The sequence below is a fragment of the Hypanus sabinus genome, unplaced genomic scaffold (assembly GCF_030144855.1).
Source record: "Hypanus sabinus isolate sHypSab1 unplaced genomic scaffold, sHypSab1.hap1 scaffold_547, whole genome shotgun sequence".
In the NCBI taxonomy this organism is placed as follows: domain Eukaryota; kingdom Metazoa; phylum Chordata; class Chondrichthyes; order Myliobatiformes; family Dasyatidae; genus Hypanus; species Hypanus sabinus.
This window is the reverse complement of record NW_026781408.1, coordinates 279,728-300,234: the sequence shown is the minus strand read 5'-3', so window position 1 is coordinate 300,234 and position 20,507 is coordinate 279,728. Positions and strand designations below refer to the sequence as shown.

At 45.4% G+C, this 20,507-nt stretch overlaps 1 protein-coding gene across 1 annotated transcript in view; it reads right to left on the bottom strand.

The window, feature by feature from the left end:
- Window positions 1-1,956: 1,956 nt before the first annotated feature.
- The window catches only part of LOC132389359 (NACHT, LRR and PYD domains-containing protein 3-like), a 29,692-nt gene continuing 11,141 nt past the window's right edge, over window positions 1,957-20,507 (bottom strand). The window contains exons 2-10 of the mRNA XM_059961874.1: window positions 19,848-19,939; window positions 15,938-16,104; window positions 10,634-10,805; window positions 10,476-10,541; window positions 5,088-5,851; window positions 4,084-4,379; window positions 2,615-2,701; window positions 2,289-2,459; window positions 1,957-2,131 (exon numbers count right to left, since the gene is read on the bottom strand). Of these exons, the coding sequence (XP_059817857.1) occupies window positions 1,957-2,131; window positions 2,289-2,459; window positions 2,615-2,701; window positions 4,084-4,379; window positions 5,088-5,851; window positions 10,476-10,541; window positions 10,634-10,805; window positions 15,938-16,104; window positions 19,848-19,857 (1,908 nt within the window). The 5' untranslated portion in view covers window positions 19,858-19,939. The remainder of the gene's footprint in view (window positions 2,132-2,288; window positions 2,460-2,614; window positions 2,702-4,083; window positions 4,380-5,087; window positions 5,852-10,475; window positions 10,542-10,633; window positions 10,806-15,937; window positions 16,105-19,847; window positions 19,940-20,507) is intronic.

Below are 20,507 nucleotides of genomic sequence, written 5' to 3'. Positions count from 1 at the left end.
GGTATGGTAGCAAGGTGTGCTAAGGCGAAAGGGAGCTTGGAGAACGTGGGGAGGTGGTGTTATGGGAGAGAGGAGAGGGCAGGATCTGTGAGTGTCGGGTGACCAGATCCTGGGTACCAGATTCCATGAGCCAGATGTGAGATGCGACCGTGCCAATGTGAGGAGCTGTGGACCACTGTCATAGTTCACAGGGTGGGAGGGCCAGCAGTAACCTCGGGTCAATGATTCTCCTCAAATAAATGTCCAACACCAAGACAGGAAGTGACAGCGGTTTATTGATTTCATCATGACAAATGTAAATTCAACAATGTTTGACCTGTTAAAGTGCGGGAATAAATAAGCAGCTCCCAACTCACTCACAGTCACAAACAATTAACTGACCGGCGACAATAAGTGACAGGTTGAATGAGTGACAGTCCCATTTCTCAACGTAACTCTGTATCCTCCCTGCGTTTCTTCCTTTCATCATCAAGATCCAGTGTCACGCAATCCTGCCACTTGGAGATGGCCCACGCCTTCATTAACGAGGCGCAACACTTGCCTATCTTGGCACCTGTGTTCGGGTTTGAACAGTGGGAAATCATCTCTCTTGTGCTTCTTCAAATCAGTGTCACACAATCCTCCCACTTTGACCTGGCCCACAACGTACCCCTGATGGAGAAGTCAGGTGAGTTTTTTTTAATGCAGAGAGTGGCGAGTGCATGGAATGGCCTGCCGTCGACGGTGGTGGAGGTGGAAACGATAGGGTCTTTTACGAAACTTCTGTACGGCTACACGGAGCTTAGAAAAATAGAGGTCTATGGGTAGGCCGAGGTTGTTCTAAGATAGTGAACTGTTCGGCACAGCTTTGAGGGCGAATGGCCTGTATAATGCTGCAGGTTTTCTATGTTTCAATGATTTCATTAAACAGGTCCTACATTTGTCTTTATTGGGATCTTCTTCCTTCTTACACAAGTGAGCTGGATTGTAGGGATGTGGCGAGGGCTAGTCGGGTGTGGTCATTGTATCGGGCAGATGTCGGAATGCACTGTCCTCAACAGAGTGAGCAAAAGTATTCTCTGCCCCGACAAACAATCCCAGTACACTGGTTCCCAATCTGAGACCCACCTCTTGCTTTTCTTGTGTCTGTATTTCTCCAGGACCTCACTTGGGGGAGCGCTCAGACCGGACAGCCGGCGAAACCAACGCCGCTGAACCTGAGGTGGAATTACACGTCTCAAAGACCATCTCTGACGTTAGAGAGCAAGAGGCTGGAGATGGGGTCCGTTAGAACCGTTGAGACGTAAACCTGGCGCGTGGCTATTAAACGGAAGGACTATTGTTTAAGTGTGGGCAGGAAATTGGCCGCCCTGTCTCCATCTCGCGGAAAGATACACATTCACATGTTCACAGGATCACTCTCAGTCCAGGTCTGGGCTCCTGCAAAGACCTCAGCTCTTTCTGTGCAGTCCAACTGATTTGATTCTCGTCCAGCCTGAAACAGATGGAAGAATAAAGAGGGAATCAACAGATCACACAACAGTGTTAGGAACACGGGACTGGGGTTAACGTATCAAAACCTTGACAGACCAATATAATCAGAAAGCTCGTGCATCTGTTGATATTTTATCATATTTAACATCAAAACAAACACTCACTTGATCCGCTCCAGACTTGGGAGCGTCAGTATGAGACGGCGGAGAGCGGGGACAGATCGGTGTGTGAACGAGTTTGATCCCAGGTCCAGCTCCGTCAGTGATAGTTTTGTACTGAGAGCGGCGACAAGATCCTCGGCACCAGAATCTGTGAGACCGACCTTCTCCAGCCTGGAGATGAGAGAGAGTGAGGGTGAAGGACACAGAGAGACAGGAGACGGTACAAATCCCCACTGTTTATCAGTAACACAATTACTGATCACATTAATGTTCAGAGTCAGACACCCAGTGACTGTAAACACAAACTCCCACAGTCTGATACTTACTCCAGTTTCTGTATTTTACACTCCGGGTTCCTCAGAGACGCAGACACCAGTTTCACTCCTGAATTTCCCAGTTCATTATCACTCAGGCCCAGCTCAAACAGTGATTGGTTTGTACTGAGAGCGGAGACGAGATCCTTGGCACCAGAATCTGTGAGACCGACATCCCTCAGCCTGGAGATGAGACAGCGTGTGAGGGGGAAGGACACCGAGAGACACGAGACGGTACGAATTCTCAGTGTTTATCGGTAACACAATTACTGATCACATTAATGTTCGGTGCCAGACACCTAGTGACAGTAAACACAATCTCCCACAGTCTGGTACTTACTGCAGTTTCTGTATTTTACACTCCGGGTTCCTCAGAGCCGCAGACACCAGTTTCACTCCTGAATCTCCAAGTTTATTCTCACTCAGGTTCAGCTCCGTCAGTGATGGGTTTGTACTGAGAGCCGAGACGAGATCCTCGGCACCAGCATCTGTGAGACCGACACGGATCAGCCTGGAGATGAGAGAGAGTGAGGGTGAAAGACACAGAGAGACAGGAGACGGTACAAATCCCCAGTGTTTATCAGTAACACAATTACTGATCACATTAATGTTCAGTGTCAGACACCCAGTGACTTTAAACACAATTTCCCACAGTTTGGCACTTACTCCAGTGTCTGTATTTTACACTCCAGGTTCCTCAGAGCCGCAGACACCAGTTTCACTCCTGAATCTCCCAGTTTATTGCGCCCAAGTCTAAGGACAAACAGACAAATTGATGAACAAATTGATTGAAAACGTGGGTCTGAGTGAATTTCTCTCAATTGGATATTTCAGGAAACATTAAACTCTTCAGTAAATCACTGATCGGAGTTCCCATCACTGTCAATGTCCCTCACTGTCCAGCTCCTGGGTATTCAGTAATGACAGTAATTTAGTCTGTCGGTGTATATGCCCCATATTCTGTCTTATTCCCCGACGGGTAGAAAAAATGTTGCATACGTGATAGTGATCAGTGAGGACTTGTAGGTAGGATTTTCTTTTTCCATGGGAGATAGCGAAAGTGATGGGAAGAGGGATCCCACAGCTGGAAGTGAGGAAAGAGACCGGGGAAGAGACAGCAGATAGGAAGAAGAGGGATGGGGGAACAGCAAATCCGCACAGGAGGAGGGGGGATGACAAGAGTGATTCAACAGAAGGAGGCTGGGGAAGAGAGGTTGCACTGAAGGAAGAGTGATGTGGAAGAGTGTTCCCACTGAATGAAGGGAGATGGGGGTCGGCAAACCCCACAGGAGGGGAATGAGAAGAGTGATGAGGGTGATGAGGAAGAGAGTTCCCACAGAAGGAATGGGCATGGTGAAGAGGGATCACACAGCAAGAAGGGAGATGGGGAAGAAAGATCCCCACTGGAGGAAGAGGGATGTGGAAGACAGACCTGAAGGAAGGATGGGGAATGGGAAGCAGATCACAAACAAAGGAATGGGAATGTAGAACAGAGACCCCCAACAGGATATAGCGGGTGGGAAACACAGAACCCCACATAAGGAAGAGAGATTCCGCAGGGAGGATAGAGATGAGAAAAGATTATCACGGAAGTAGATTGCACGAAGCAGGATGGTCTAGACTTCGACCCACGATCTGGAGATGAAATGCCCACATGGGATCAGGGTATCTGGTAGTGAGCAGTCACACAGGTGGACTGATGGTGATAGTCACACACGGGGAAGGGCAGGGGAAGACAATCTCTATGAGGGATTTCTCTCGCACTCACTGAGACTGTTCACTGACGCTCAATTGTCCATGACCTGGTAAAAGGCATGGACAGAAAGTCTGACCCACCTGCTTCAGTCAATGTCTGTAACAGTGAGAAGGAACATTGACAATGGACATGTTACAGGCAGCGAGAAACACAGCTATTGCTCTGATTTAACCAGTGGCTGTTGTTCACTGATCTGATTAAGCCTCCAACATTTCTTCACAAGGAAACCTCCCATCCTTGAAGAACTATTGACAGATCCCTGTTCATTTGTCACAATTCCTCACAATCTGATTTACTGTAGTTTTACCCAAATCCCTTCACATTGAAGCAACACAATTGAACAGTTTCACAGTTCACAGTGAGAGATAAATCAAGTTACCCCAGCTCCTGGCATTTGTGCAGCCCGGGTCCCAGCCGCTGGATTCCTTCACACTGAATGTGGCATTCGAAAAGGTCGAGGCGTTTTATCGTATCACAGAGTCCGATGCCATGAGACAGGACCGCACAGTCAATCGGGGTCAGTGTCATTCCACTGAATGAAAGTGTTTCCACAGATCCCAGTGCGGCCTGAGCCAGTCCACGATTCTGAGACTCAAACAGGTAGTGCAATGTGTTCAGGAGGCTCCTTTTACCAGCTTCACTCACCGTGTTTCCACTCTGGTATTTAACCTCGTCCTTCACCCAGTCAATCACCCGGCAGGTTGTTTCATTAGGAAATGGACCCAGAAACTCCTCCAGGCACCGAGCTGTCATTGGGGAGGAGAGACCAGCAACAAAACGGAGAAATACATCAAATCGCCAATCGGTCATGTTTTGGGTTTCAGTGAGGAATTTCAGGTTATCCCCGGGATGTGGATTCAGGAATTGTGCGACTGCAGCTACAAACTCTTGGATGGTGAGGTGTGGGAATGTGTACACCACGATCCGGGCAGAATCATCTCTCTCCAAAAGCTCCATCAGGAATCCGGACAGGAACTGGGAAGGCTGCAGATTGTACTTGATCAAATCTCCATCTGTAAACACAATCTTCCTCTCGAACACTCCTCTGAAGGCCATCTGACCAACCCTGAGTAACACATCACGGGGATTCTCAATCTCACGGCCGTGGTTTTTCAGGATGTTGTAAATATAGTAGGAATATAGTTGGGTGATGGTCTTGGGAATTCGCTGTGGGTCCCTGACACTTTGTGTGAAGAAGGGGCCCAGTGCCAGAGTGAGGATCCAGCAGTAAGACGGGTTGTAGCTCATGGTGTACAGGATCTCGTTCTCTTCCAGGTGTTTGAAAACTGCTGCTGCCACCGTCTGATCTCCAAAATATCTGTTGAAATATTCCTTCCGTTCCTCACCAACAAATCCCAGGATTTCAGCCCAAACTCTGATATCCGCCTTTTCCAATAAATGTAACGCAGTGGGACGGGTGGTCACCAGCACTGAACACCCTGGGAGCAGCTTGCCCTGGATTAAACTGTACACAATGTCAGACACTTCACACCACCACTCCGGATCTGGGCACTGGTGTTTGGGTTCTGTATCTCTCCGACTGTCAGCAAAATCGATTTTGTGTTTGAATTCATCCAAACCATCGAATATAAACAGCAATCCCTCTGGGTTCTTCCAGACCTCTCTCAGGATATTCCCAAAGTAAGGATATTGATCCAGAATCAGTTCCCTCAGGTTTATTCTACAGTTAATGGTGTTTAAATCCCGGAATTTGAAACTGAAGACAAACTGGAACTGTTGGTATATTTTCCCCGTGGCCCAGTCATAAACAATCTTTTGTACCATTGTTGTTTTCCCGATCCCTGGGACTCCGGCCACGGCTGCTGAACATCCCGAAGTTGATGGTGTGAAGAATCTTTCCATTTTGTCCCAATGACTATATGAGTTAGTATTCTGAAACAGTTGATCAGTCCGGATTTTGTCCAGCTCTCTGCGGAGACGTTTCTGTCTCCACTCCTCGTGGTCTTTGCCTCTTGCCAGCAGCTCATGTTCCACCAGTGTCCGATCTCGAACAGTAGAAATGACCGTGAGCTCAACGTATCGATCAACCAGCTTGAAAACCTTCACCTTCTCCCTCATCAGGATCGTGTTCACTCTCAGTGTTTCAGTTTGTGTCCGCAGAGTCTCCTTGTGATTCTGTTGAACATCTTAGGATGGACAGAAATAGTTTGTCAATGCCAGATAGGATAAACACGAAACACTCTCGTATTTACCCTAATAATAAAGACATTGTTTAAGTGAAATTCGGAGATCAGAGATTAGAGTGTTTGAAAGAGAACGACAGCCCAGAAACAGTTCTGATCTGATTCAGATCCGTTGTTAAAGTCTCCACTTTCCCCTCTGTTGGTAGTTTCCCCGGTGTTCCAGCGAGCACCAAGTGCACACGTGATTCTGGAGAGGAGAGTGTTGTTGCTCAGCTTCTGCTGATCTGTGCAACCCTGCGCAGGGGGGTGGGAATGTCAATTTACCTGTTCTACAGACATTTACATTTCTCACATTGGACCTGATACTCTTGACACTCTTTTAAGTTTAAGCTGTCAGTACTGAGGCACAGAAAAGTAACATAGTTTCCATTTCCTTTCCAGGCCGAGCCAGTTAGGATATAACACACCACGCACAAGTCTACAGTTTCTTATTGTCCGAGGAGCTGGTGCATGATCTCAGACAATACGCCCCTACCACACCGCTACAGTCCCCTCTGTTCCGAGGAGCTGGGACGTGAACTCAGACAACTCCCGGATGATGCGCGGAAGAGTGGAATCCTGAAGTGGATGTCAGCAGTAATAGGGGACTCTATAGTCAGGGGGACAGATGGGCAATTTTGCGGACACAAAAAGGAGACACCGTTGGTACTTTGCCTCCCAGGTGCCAGGGTCCAAAATGTTTCTGGACAGGCCCACGAATGTTGAAAAGGGAAGGGCACGAGTCCTGGTAAAAATTGGTATCAATGATATAGGAAATGAACAGGGAGGAGCGTGGATAACAGAACATAGGGAGTTCAGAAAGAAGCTGAGAAGCAGGAAATCAAAGGTACTAATCTCGGGTTCACTGACTGTGCCACCCGACAGTATAGGAATAGAATGAGCTGTCAGATAAATGCATGGCCGAAGAATTAGAGCAGGGAAAAGGGATTCAGGTTTCCAGATAGCTGGGACCATTTCTGCGGCAGGTGGGACCTGTACAAAAGTACCGGGTTGCACTTGAATCCGAAGGGGACCAATATTCTTGCAGGCAGATTTACTGGAACTAATATGATAGGCGGATGGAAACCAGTATGACAGAGCCGAGGATGAGCCAACAGGATTAAATGCAGACACAGCCAGATGTTAAATTGTACCACAGAGTCCAAATTCGATTTTAGTTGGTATGACGCTGTGGGCATCACTGTTGTGGCTGAAGGAAGATCTTGGTACGGAGCTTAACATCAAAAGGTATACTTTGTATCGAAATGACCGGCAGGAAGACATAGGTGGTGATGAGGCTGTGTTTCCGAGATGGAATTACATCTTCAGGAAGAGGGGCATATGGTCCAGAAGGTTGAATCTTTGTGGGTGGAGATAACAAATTGCAAAGGTAACAAAAACGTTATGGGAATCATGTATAGGCCTCCAAATATTCGCTAACACGTGGGTTTGTGATTGGAAAGAGAGGGGGGAAAGGCATGTAATAAGGGTAATTGTACATTTGTATGAGCGTACTTCAATATGCAAGTGGAATGTGAAATCAAGCATACTTACTGTGTCGGTTCGCAGGAGAGGTTATTTATTGTGATTGTGCATGAGCCTACTTGGGGAAAGGCTAGCTTAGATTGGGTGTTGAGTAATAACCCAGATCTTGTTGTTGCGTGGCTCGCAGAGCTGACTTGTTAGCTTGTAGATGTGTCATTACCCAGCTAGGCAACATCATCAGTGCAACTTCGAATGAAATGTTGGTGATCTATATTGATCACCTTTAGTGTGTCCTGTGATTCGTCCTGAGTGAGTGAGTGAGTGTCAATACGGAAGCAAAAGTGAGTGGCAAGGTGGATTATTGGAAAGCATTTAAAATCTAACAAAAGACAACTAAAAGAGCTATAAGAAGGGAAAAAGATGAAATCTGAGGGTAGACTAGACAATAATATGAAGCAGGATAACATGTTTTTTTCAGTTATATAAAGAGAAAAATGGAGTTGAGAGTTGATATTGGGCCATTGGAAAATGATATTGGCGAGCTAGTAATGGGGAACGAAGAAAGAGCAGGTGAACTTAAGAAACATAGAAACATTGGAAACCTATAGCATAATACAGGCCCTTCGGCCCACAATGCTATGCCGAATACATACTTACATTAGAAATTACCTAGGATTACGCATAGCCCTCTATTGTTCTAAGCTCCATGTACCTTTCCTGGAGTCTCTTAAAAGACCCTATCGTATCCGTCTCCACCTCCGTCATCGGCAGCCAATTCCATGCACTCACCCTTCTCTACGTAAAACAGAACTTACCATTGACATTTTCTCTGTTACCGATAAGCACCTTCAATCTGTGCCCTCCCGTGCTAGACATTTCAGCCCTGGGAAAAATCCTCTGATTACCCACACGATCAATGCCTCTCATCATCGTGTACAACAATATCCGGTCACCTCCCATCTTCCGCCGCTCCAAGGAGAAAACGCTGAGTTCACTCAACCTATACCCATAAGAAGTGTTCCCCAATCCTTGTAAATCTCCTCAGCACCCTTTCTATAGTTTCTACATCCTTCCTGTAGTGAAGTGACCAGAACTAAGCACAGTATTTCAAGTGCGGACTGCTAAAGCATACTTTGCATATATCTTCAGTGTGGAAGACGGTCGCAGTGTGCCAGAGGTCCGTGAGTGACAGGGAGCAGGAGTGACTGCCATCACTATTAATCTGGTGGCAGGCACTGAAAATCTGCTGAGCAAACTGAAAGGTCTTAAGGTGGATAAGTCAACTGGGCCAGATGGACTATATCACAGGCTCCCAATAGAGGTTACTGAAGAAATAACGGATGCTTTGGTCATCATCTTTCGATAATAACTTGATTCTGACATGTCCCCGGAGGCCTGGAGGATTGCAAGTGTCACTCAACTCCATAAGAAGGGAGAGGGGCAAACATAAGGGGATTATAAGCCAGTTCATCGAGCTTTAGTGGTTGGGATAATGTTGGAGTCTGTTATTGATGAGGACTGATGATAAAATAAGTCAAAGTCAGCATGGTTTCTGTAAAGAGAAATCTTGTCAAACAAATCTGTTGGAGTTCTTCAAAGACAAAACAGACGCTGTGGATGTCACGTACTTGGATTTTCAGAAGGGATTTGATAAGGTGCCACACAGAAGACTGCTTAACAAGGTTAAATACTATGGTGTAACAAGAAAGAAAACGGCATGGGTAGCAAAATGGCTGAAGGCAAGAGGAGTGAATGGGAATAAAAGGGGGGCGATTTCTGATTAGCTCCCGGTGACAATGTGTTCCTCGGGCACCACTGTTTTTCAGGTTGTTTGTCAATGATTTAGATAATGAAATTGATGGCTTTGCGGCAAAGTTTGCGGATGATATGACCACTGGAAGGGCAGGTAGTACCTACTTGAAGAAGCAATGTGATTGGAGTAGGACTTGGGTAAATTGTAAGAAAGGGCAAAAATGTGCAGATGGAATACAGTGTTGGGAAATGCATGATATTGCATTTTGGTAAAAGGAAAAATTGTGTGAAGTTTCAAACATCAGAGGGGCAAGGGAATTAAGAGTCCTCGTGCAAGACTCCGGAATGTTAATTTATAAATCGAGTCTGTGGTAAAGAAGGCAAATGCAATGTTGGTATATATTTGAATGGGAATAGAATATGAAATCAAGGGTATAGTGCTGAGCCTTTATAAGACACTAATCAGGCCGCACTTGGTGTCTTGTCAACAGTTCTGGGCCCCATATCTTAGCAGGTATGTATCGTCATTTGAGAGAGTCCAGAGGAGGTTCATGCGGTTGGTTCCGGAAATGAAGGGGTTAACATATTTTGGCAACTTTGGGTCTGTACTCACTGGAATTTAAAAGAATGCGGGGATCTCCTTGAAACCAACCGAATGTCAAGCAGTGAACGTGGGAGTATCCACTGCTGGAGGGCGCAGCCTCAAAACTGAAAGGCAATCCTTTAGACTGGAGCTGAAGAGGAAATCTTTTAGCTAGCGAGTAGTGATTCCGCAGAATACTCTGCCTCAGACAGCGGTGGAGGCCACGCACATGGGTATATTTAAGATGGAAGTTGATAGTTTCCTGACCGGTCAGGCCATCAAAGGATATAGCGAGAAGGCAGGTTTATGAGGTTGAGTGGGATCCGGGATCAGCCATGATGGAATGGCGGAGCGGAGTCTGAATGGCCTAATGGTCTTATTGAGGATTAACAGCAAATCTCATCTCATCTTTGGAGCCAAGGCGGGAGGCTTCGCATGCTGGTGTTGGATGTTCCAATTCCAGAGGTTTAGCCTCGGTTTTGTCAAATCTCCAGATATTCGGCACCAGGGAGAGGGGAACGCCGAGACTTCCTGTCTGACCGACGGGAATGTTTGTTTCTACAACGGATACTGGCCTCTGGGTGCACAGCCCGAGACCCAGAAAGTGCCAGATGTGACAAATCCAAAGGGTTTCCTGTTCTCCAGGCACAGGAAAAAAAAAACAATCTTCCAAACTTTGACAATCTCAAAACAGTCCTCTTAATTCAGGTATTCAGACTCTCAGAGTGAAATAAATAAAGACTTTGAGATCTCCGTTCCATCACTTACCTTTCAGATCCTTGGGCACGACAGATAAACCCCGTTCAGTGTCCATGTAGGCGAACTGGCCGTCACCTGTTCAAACAGATTAAACGGCATGAAGTCTGTTCTGTGCAATACTATAAATTCATCAGCATTTACATCTGTAACAAAAGAGTTCACCCTACCACGTTCCTGTATTTCATTCAATATTCTGCTCAGCTTCGGTAAATGGTGATGTAGTTGCACGAAGGATTCCCACATCACCCTCCGAGCCCCGGAGCCCTTCTCCATCACCAGATCCAGGAGGAGTTTGGAAGCGCCCGATCGGTTTCCCTTCTCCGCGAGCACAGTCACGCTCTGCAATGAACAATGGGGAATATATTGAGGAGCGGAAGGATGGATACAAATCTAACCTGAACATGGACTGACCTGGTAAATTCTGCTCGCCACAGATCACTACCAGCCATTGAAGTGTTTATTGCAGGGGTAAGATTTTATAAGAAGTGGGTGGGGTCAGTCATTCTCTTCTGAACGCCATAGACTGCGTGGAATCATGCACTTGGCAAGTTTTAGTGGAACACACATCGCATGAGTGAGCCAGAAATAGAGTGGGGATCTGAGGCTTTGTGTCAGAGAGGGTCCAGTGAGGAGTGGTGGGGGCTTTAGGTAGATTTTAGATAGTTTTTATCTTTCCTTTTCACGGTTAGAACAGTGAGAATACCAGGAAGGATAGTGGAAAGCTGTTCCAACAGTGTGTGACAAGGCAGGGAGACCTCCACTGTCCCCGATAACTGCACCTTCTGGAATTTTATACTGCTGCACCTTCTTACAGACTGTGCTCAGGAATTGCTGGAGCTGGAGCAGGATGAATCGAGGATAATTCGAGAGCGGTTATACAGGGAGGGAGCTATATCCAAGGTGCAGGACATAGGTAACTGAGTCACCGTCAGCAGGAGGAGGGGGATTGGTCAGAAGGGAATAAACAAACACCGTAGGAAAACCCTCTGTAACAGGTATTCGGCTTACAGTTGCGAGGTATGAACCAGCAGAGGAAAGCCACCGCGATTGTCCCTTTGGCACTGAGTTTGGTTTTGTGACTCAGAAGGGGTGAGAAGAGAGAACTGCACTGATGGGGAATACAGTGGTTAGAAGAACAGACAGGGGATTCTTTTGACGAGAACAATATTTCTGGATGGTTTGTTGTCACGGCCAGTGATATCTTGCAACGAATCTGAAGCTTCCTTAAGGCCATGGTGAGCAGCCAGTGGTCGTAGTCCACGTTGGTGCCAATGACAAGAGTTGGAAGTGTAATGAGATCCTACAAATTGAGTTCATGGAGCTGGATGCTAAACTGAAGTGCAGGACCTCGGGGGTTGTGTTCATAGGATTGCTATCCTTACCTCGTGCTAGTGAGGCCTGAAATAGGAAGATAACGCATTTTAACACGTGGCTGATGTGATGGTGCACGATGGAGTGCTTCAGATGTTTGGATCTTTGGGCTCACTTCCAAGTAAGTTGGGGCTTGGACACACGTGATCGTTTTACACCCGAACTGGAGGAGGATTGCTACCCTTGCAGGAAGGGTTGTTAGCGCTGCATGGGCAGGGAGAGGTGTTAAACTTGAATTGCAGGGGGGATGAAGAACCAGAGTGGATAGTGGAGTGATTGTGTGGGAAAGATGTCGTTAAGCCGAAAAACAAAGTCAGGAGATTAAACAATGAGTATTGTGAAACTTTTTTTTTCCAAAATGCATATTATTTCAATGCAAGGAGTACTGTAGGAAAGACAGATCAGCCTAGCGCATGGATCAGCACATTGAGTTACAGCATTGTAATCATTGATGTGATTTGGTTGGAGGAGGTGCAGGACTGTCAGCTCAGCATTTCAGGGTTCCGTCGAGTTAGACACGGTTCGATAGAGCGGGAGGGATTACAGATGGAGGGGTGGCATAACCAGTCAGAGAAAATGTCCCTGCATTGCTACGACATGACAAACTGGATAGCTGGTCCAGTGAGACTACATGGGTTAAACTATGGAATAAGAAAGGAACTACCACGTTAGTCAGATTATATTATAGAGCACCATATAGTCAACGGGATTTACAGGAACAAATGTGCAGGGAGATCACAGAAACAAGAAACAAAAGATTCTGATTGTAGATAATTAAATTTCCATTTATTGTCTGGCACTCCGTGTGAAAGCACTGGATGGAATAGTGTCGGTCAAATGTGTCCAGGGGAGTTTCTGTAATCAATATATTCATGTGACAACTGGAGAGACGCACTCTGGAATTCCGATCAGGGTACAAGACAGGGCAAGTGACAGAGGTGTGTGCAGGGGAACACTTTGGATCTGGTTATCATAATGCCATTATTTAAGGATTATTATGGAAAAGATTGGCTCTTGTCCGCCTGTTAAGATCCTAAATTTGAGAAAGGAAAATTTTAATGGTGCCAGAAAGGATCTGACGAAAGCAGATTAGGACAGGTTGTTTTGTGGTACAGATGTGCTTGATAAGTGTGAGGCCTCCAAAACTGATATTTTGAGAGTACAGATTTTAAATCCATAAATGACCACAAGTGGAGAGTTTGTACGTTCCCGACAGAATAAAAGGCAAGGTTACCTTCGTGTAGGGAACAATGTTTTTTTTTGTGATATCACGGCCCTGAGCGCATCGCAAGTATAGGCTTGAAGAATCAAATGAGGTACTTGATGAGTACAAGAAGTGCAAGCGTTACTAAAGGAGGAAATCAGGAAGGCCAAAATACGGAATGAGTTTGCTCTAGCAGACAAGGGAAAAGAGAACCCGAAACCCAGACATAAATTCAAAATTCAACTATGTTTTGAACAAAAATATAGCAACGGACTAAATTGGTCCTCTTAAAGTTCGGAGTGGGCCTTTATGCATGAAGCTGGAAAAGGTGGGGGAGATTTTAAATGGAATGTTTTGCATTTACATTTTCTTGAGAGACATACAGTGTCTTTAGATTAAGGTGAAACAACAGTGAGTTCGTGGACTCTGTACAGATTACAGAGGAGGAGGTGTTTGCTGACTAATGCAGAATAGTGTAGATAAATCCCCAGGGTTTTCCTTCGTACCTTGTCTGAGGCTAGTGCAGAGATTGCAGGAGCTCCAGTAAAGATATTTAAAATGTTAGTTGCAGAAGTATTGGAGGGTATCAATGTTGTTCTGCTGTTTGAAAAGGATGCAAGAATAAGCCAATGAATTATAGGCTGGTGAGCCGAACACCAGTGGTGGTAAAGTTAATGGCAGGTATTCTAAGGGACTCGATATGAGTATTTGGATGGAGAAGGGTTCACTAGGGATAGTCAACACTAATTTGCTCCTGGTGGATCCTGTCTAGCCAATCTAATGGTTTCTCGAGGAAGTGAGTGGATGTTGTCAACATGGACATCAAGCCCTTTGATAAGGTTCCTCATGGGAACCAGGTCAATAAGATTAAGTCGCTTGGCATTCATGACACGGTAGGAAGTTGGTTTAGATATTGGATTCATGAGAGAAGCTAAGAGAGGTAATAAAGGTTTGCTTCTCTGACTGGAGGTCTATGACTAGTGGTGTGCTTCAGGGATCGGTACTGGGTCTGGTGTTTTATGTCACATATCTAAACGGTCTGGATGACATGTGGTAAACTGGGTCAGTAAATCTGTGGATGACATCAATGTAGTAACAGCGAGGAAGTTTAGCAGAGCTTACAGCAGGACTTGAAACAGTTGGAAAAAGGTAGAATGGAGATCAGCAGATAGAATTTAATCAAGACAAGTGTGCGGTTTTGCACTATTTGAGGACAAACCACGATAGCACTAAGGCATTGAGCAGTGCGGAAAAACCAAAAACAAAAACAACCAAAAACTAATCCAAAATTGCTTAGAAGTCTTGTCAGCCGTAGATGTTCTGGTAAAACCTTTAGGATATGGGCATTCATAAATCAAAATATTAAAAACAGAAGTTGAGATATTATGTCGAAAATGATGTTTTAGAGGCTAATTTGAAGCAATGTGTGCACCAACCTCTCGGAAGGATGTCAATAAGATTGAATGAGTGCAGAAAAAGTTACAAAGGGTTGTCAGGACTTGAGCGCCTGAGATATAGGGAAAGTTTGAATAGGTTAGGACTGTCTTAGAGTGCAGGAGGACCGGGAGAGATATGATAGAGGAATAAAAGTTTGTAAATGGGATAGTGACGGTAGATGCGAACAGGCATCTATTACTGAGGTTGGGTGAGACTGGAATTGGAGGTCTTGGATTAAGGGTGAAAGATGACAGAAAATTTGAGGCAGAAAATCTTCACTCAGAGGCTTGTGAGAGTATGGAACGAGCTGTCACCGGAACTGGCATATGTGCATTCTATTTGAACATTTAAAATTATTTGGTTAAGTACATGAATGAGAGGGATATGGATGTCTCTAGTCGCTGTGCAGGTCAATGTGACCAAGCATATAATAGGTCAGTGTGGAGCTGATGGGTCGAAGAGCCTGCTGCTGTACTGTAGAGTTCGATGACTATGGCTAAGTCAAGCTATGACAGGGTCACCGTTGATTTTCCCTGGGGTAATCCCCGGTGAATCGCAGCAGAGAACTGGCAGTGAGGAGCTGACAGCAATTGCAGGCCTTTTCTGCGTGTCAGAGAGACCAAAGTCAAATGGTGGTAATGCAGAGAAGGAAGTTTGGATTAAAATTGTCAGCTGTCTCGTGTGGAATGTTAGGGCTAGGGATCATGTTTGGCTCTTTACTAAAATTCAATCTGGTGAGCAATAGGTGAATGTGTCCCAGTAACACGAGGACCATTAGAAAGGCGTTTCTTGGTAATTCCAAGTTAGCTGCAGATGCTTGGACTATTTTCAATTGTAAGATTTTGCAGTTCCCAGTGTTAACATGACAGACTGTGATAATTACAAACTCCAAATGGAACAGTCACAAAGAACAGAAGGTAATTGAACCGTGAGGCATGTTTGGATATATGATCAAATGAACTAGGGTTAGTAGTTGAAAAGTGAGACGATATTCAGTACTGCCTGTGCAATTGACGATGTGGTTGAAGGTAGGCTGGAGAAATGAGCTGAGAAATAGGTCACTATATATTTGATTTGTGGGAAACGCCGGAGGTAATCAAAAGAGTCTGATGAATGGTCATTAAGGGCAAGCATTGGAAACATGAGTTGATGTCAGAAAGAGTGGTGTAAGGTGGTTCTCTGTCCACTTGCAATGTCTGCCAAGTGTCACATCACTAAATTCACTTCTCCGTCATTGTCTGTATCCTAACCTGTGTAAAAGTGAATGTGTTCAGAAAAATGGACAGAGGCCTATATTGTTTAGTAAGAGTTCAGGATTTCTTGAAACGAAAACTCCATTCTTGATGTCGACCACAAACATTGAAGGATTTTCATACCCCAGAGATGCCGTTGTGCCGGTTCTGTCGGTCTGTGTTAGATTCAGTCAGTCCAACACTCAGTCTATGTCCCTCCCACTTACGTGATACTCTGGCCCGGAGAAGTGATCCTCGCCCATTAACATGAAGCCGACTCCCTCCACACCCTCCTCAATCGCCTGCTCCAGTCGCTCCATGTAGAATCTCGACAACAGGAACAATTGGTGATCCTCACAATTTGACAGGAAGGCGGAGATTCCGGAGTTCAGATCTGTAGTCAATCATAGAACATAAAATAGTAGAGTGTACCTTGCGCCTGCGGACACGATGCTAATTTAAACCAATCCCATCTTCAGGAACATAGTGAATATCCCTCCGTTCCCGGCCGACTCATGAGTTCAAACGCCTCTCAGATGCTGCAGAGTATCTGTTTCCAGTCCCTCCCTCGGCAGCTCATTCCAGACACCGATCACTCTCTGTAGAAAACCTGCATCATAAATTCCCTTTACACTTGACCGTCTAACCTTACACCTATTCACTCCAGAGCTTGACATTTGCATCGAGTCACAGACTATCGAACTGCGCTATGCCTCTCATACATGTAAGAAACCTCTGAGATAAGACCTCAGTCTCCGACGCTCCAGAGAACGCAATCCAAGCTTGCCCGATCTGTCCCGGAAGCCAATATCCTGTAATAGACAACAGACAATAGACAATAGGTGCAGAAGTAGACCATTCGGCCCTTCGAGCCTGCACCGCCATTTTGAGATCATGGCTGATCAACTACTATCAATACCCGGTTCCTGCCTTGTCCCCATATCCCTTGATTCCCCTGTCCATAAGATACCTATCTAGCTCCTTCTTGAAAGCATCCAGAGAATTGGCCTCCACTGCCTTCCGAGGCAGTGCATTCCAGACCCCCACAACTCTCTGGGAGAAGAAGTTTTTCCTGAACTCCGTCCTAAATGACCTACCCCTTATTCTCAAACCACGCCCTCTGGTACTGAAATCTCCCAGCATCTGGATCATATTTCCTGCCTCTTATCTTGTCCAATCCCTTAATAATCTTATATGTTTCAATCAGATCCCCTCTCAATCTCCTCAATTCCAGAGTGTGCAAGACCAGTCTCTTTAACCTCTCTGCATAAGACAGTCCAGACATCCCAGGAATTAACGTCGTGAATCTACGCTGCACTTCCTCTACAGCCAGGATGTCCTTCCTTAACCCTGGAGACCAAAACTGTACACTATACTCCAGGTGTGGTCTCCCCAGGGCCCTGTACAAATGCAAGAGTATTTCTACTCTACTTCTACTCAATTCCCTTTGTAACAAAGGTCAATATTTCAGTAGCCTTCTTCACTGCCCGCTGTACTTGCACATTCACCTTCAGTCACTGATGAACAAGGACTCCTAGATCTCTTTGTATTTCTCCCTTACCTAACTCTACACCGTTCAGATAATCTGCCTTCCTGTTCTTACTCCTAAAGTGGATAACCTCAGTGTTATTCACATTAAATGTCATCTGCCAAGTATCTGCCCACTCACCCAGCCTTTCCAACTCACCCTGGATTCTCCTAACATCCTCATCACATGTCACACTGCCACACAGCTTAGTATCATCAGCAAATCTGCTTATGTTATTTCAATGTCTTCATCCAAATCGTTGACGTAAATTGTAAACAGCTGTGGTCCCAATACCGAGCCCTATGGCACCCCACTAGTCACCACCTGCCATTCCGAGAAAAACCCATTCACCGCTACCCTTTGCTTTCTATCTGCCAACCAGTTTTCTATCCATGTCAATGTCTTCCCCCCGATACCTTGAGCTTTGTTTTTACCCATCAATCTCTTTTGTGCGACCTTATCAAATGCCTTCTGAAAATCGAGGTACACTACATCCACTGGATCTCCCCCGTCTGACATCCTCGAAAAACTCCGACAGATTAGTCACACATGATTTACCCTTGTTAAATCCATGCTCTATCGGCCCGATCCTATCACTGCTATCTATATATGCCACTATTTCAGCCTTAATAATGGACTCTTGCATCTTCCCCACCGCCGACGTCAGGCTGACATGTCGATAGCTCTGTTTTCTCCCTCCCTCCTTTCTTAAAAGTGGGTTAACATTAGTCATTCTCCAATCCTCAGGAACTGATCCTGAATCTAAGGAACATTGGAAAATGATTACCAATGCATCCGCAGTTTCCAGGGCCACCTCCTTTAGTACCCTAGGATGCCGACCATCTGGACCTGGGGATTTGTCAACCTTCAGTCCTATCAGTCTTTTCATCACTGTTTCCTTCCTAATGTCAATCTGTTTCATTTCCGCTGTTACCCTATGTCCTTGGCACATCCAAACATCTGGGAGATTGCTTGTGTCTTCCTTAGTGAAAACAGATTTAAAGTACTCATTAAATTCTTCTGCCATTTTTCTGTTTCCCATAACAATTTCACCCAGCTCATTCTTCAAGGGCCCAAAATTGTTCTTAACTATCTTCTTTCTCTTCACATACCTAAAAAAAAGCTTTTGCTATCTTTATTTATATTCCTGGCTAGCTTGCGTTCATACCTCATTTTGTTCTCCCCGTATTGTCTTTTTAGTTAAGTTCTGTTGTTCCTGAAAAACTTCCAAATCATCTGTCCTCACACTCACCTTAGCTCTGTCATACTTCCTTCTTTTAATGTTATGTAATCTCTGACTTCCTTTGTCAACCACTGTGGCCCCTTTCCTCCCTTTGAATCCTTCCTTCTCTGGGGGATGAACTGATTTTTCACCTTGTGCATTATTCCCAAGAATACCTGCCATTGCTGTTCCATTGTCTGTTCTGCTAGGCTATCCTTTCAGTCAACTTTGGCCAGCTCCTCCCTCATGACTCCATAGTTTTCCCTGTTTAACTGCAACACTGACACCTCCGAGCTGCCCTTATTCTTCTCAAATTGCAGATAAAAACATCATATTATGATCACTACCTCCTAATGGCTCCTTTACTGCAAGATCGCTTATCAAATCCTGTTCATTACATTAATCGTGGTGAAACTCGTCTGCACTCTCGCCAGAGCCTCCACATCATTCTCGTGGTGGCTACAAGATCTGTTCACAATGCCGTGATTGTCTCTTAACCAAAGCTCATCCAGTTACAGCACAACTTTACATACTCACACCTCAACTCATCGTTAGCACGCTACCAGTTGTGTTGCCACTTGCAGGGAGCTATGCACATCCACCACAAGACCCGTCTGAACATCAGCCTTCCTAGTGGCCCCAGCATTCACTGCGCACATCGCTTGCGAACGTGTCCTCCCAAGTTGGAACTACTCACATTTGCCCGAATTAACTGTACCTGGTGACTCTCTGTTCATATTTCTAATTGGATGCTGAATATTTTGACAACAGTCCCAAGTTTACACAATTACACCGAGTTTGTAAATCGACGAATCAGTTCAACTGTGATTCTATATACGTAATTATTTTGAGTAATACATAGTTTATCATGAAGTTACTTCCATCCCACAAAATGCATAACGAGCCAGTGATCCTTGCAGAGACTACTGGTCACAGACCTTCACCCAAAAGAACGCTCCTCCAGTCCTGACTATATTTTATGTGACGAAGACAACTCTGAAATCAGTGTGCAAAGTCTCCGTTGAAGATTCTTCAACCCGGAACGTCGATTGTTCTTTTCCCTGTATAGGAGCTGCCTGACCTGCTGAGCTCCTCCACCATTTTGTGCACTGCCCTCTTTACTTACACTCTTGTTTTACTTTAATCTTATTTCCCAAGGACATTCATTGCCTCGGTGGCACAATCAGATTCCCTGTTTAAAATTTCTCTTGTTCACTGCCTCCTGCACCCAGCCCATTCTCCCACAATAGATCGTTCTTTAATTTGGCCACAGAAAACAGACACTGGGAACTCCCCTCACCTCCATTGAGCAAAAGCCGAAAATCCGGGGAGCGGATTTAATGAGAAAATGACAGCGTTTTAATGAGAAAGAGCCAAATGAACATACCTGTGTCCATTCTGACTCTGACTGACGTTGGTTAATTGTCGTCTTCTTGTCTGTCTTCCGGGTGGAAGAGACCACCTGCTGCTGGTGCTGATCTGAATTACACAAATAAAACGGAGTGTTTGAGTTATTCTGCCCTTCATAATTTAAAACACTTCTGTAAGGTCGCTGTCCAGTCTCCTACATTCCAGGGAGTAAAGACATAGAGTGGCATCCTCTCCGGAGCGCTGAGGTCTTCTGGCCCGGAAAACAGACTTGCAAATCTCTGCACTCTTTCCACTTTAACTGAGCCTTTTCAAACTTACAGCGGGTAGAACAATACTTTGTACTACAAGCACCCTATCACCAACGTCTTGTACAACGGCAGCACAGTGGTTAACATAAGTCTTTACAGTTCGAAGGACCCGGGTTCAATTCCCGCCGATGCATGAAAGAGTTTGCAGGTTCTCAACATGATCGCATGGGTTTCCTCCGGGTGATCCGGCTGTCCCTCCCCCCGCCCCACTCAGTCTTAAGACAAACCGGTGGGCTGGCTAGTTGGTCATTTTAAATTCTCCTGTGAGAAGACTAGTATCAAATTGGGGGACTCAATGCGCAGCGCGGCTCGCTGTATCTCAATAAAAAACAAATAAAATAACTCCCCAACTCCTGCAGTCGGTAACC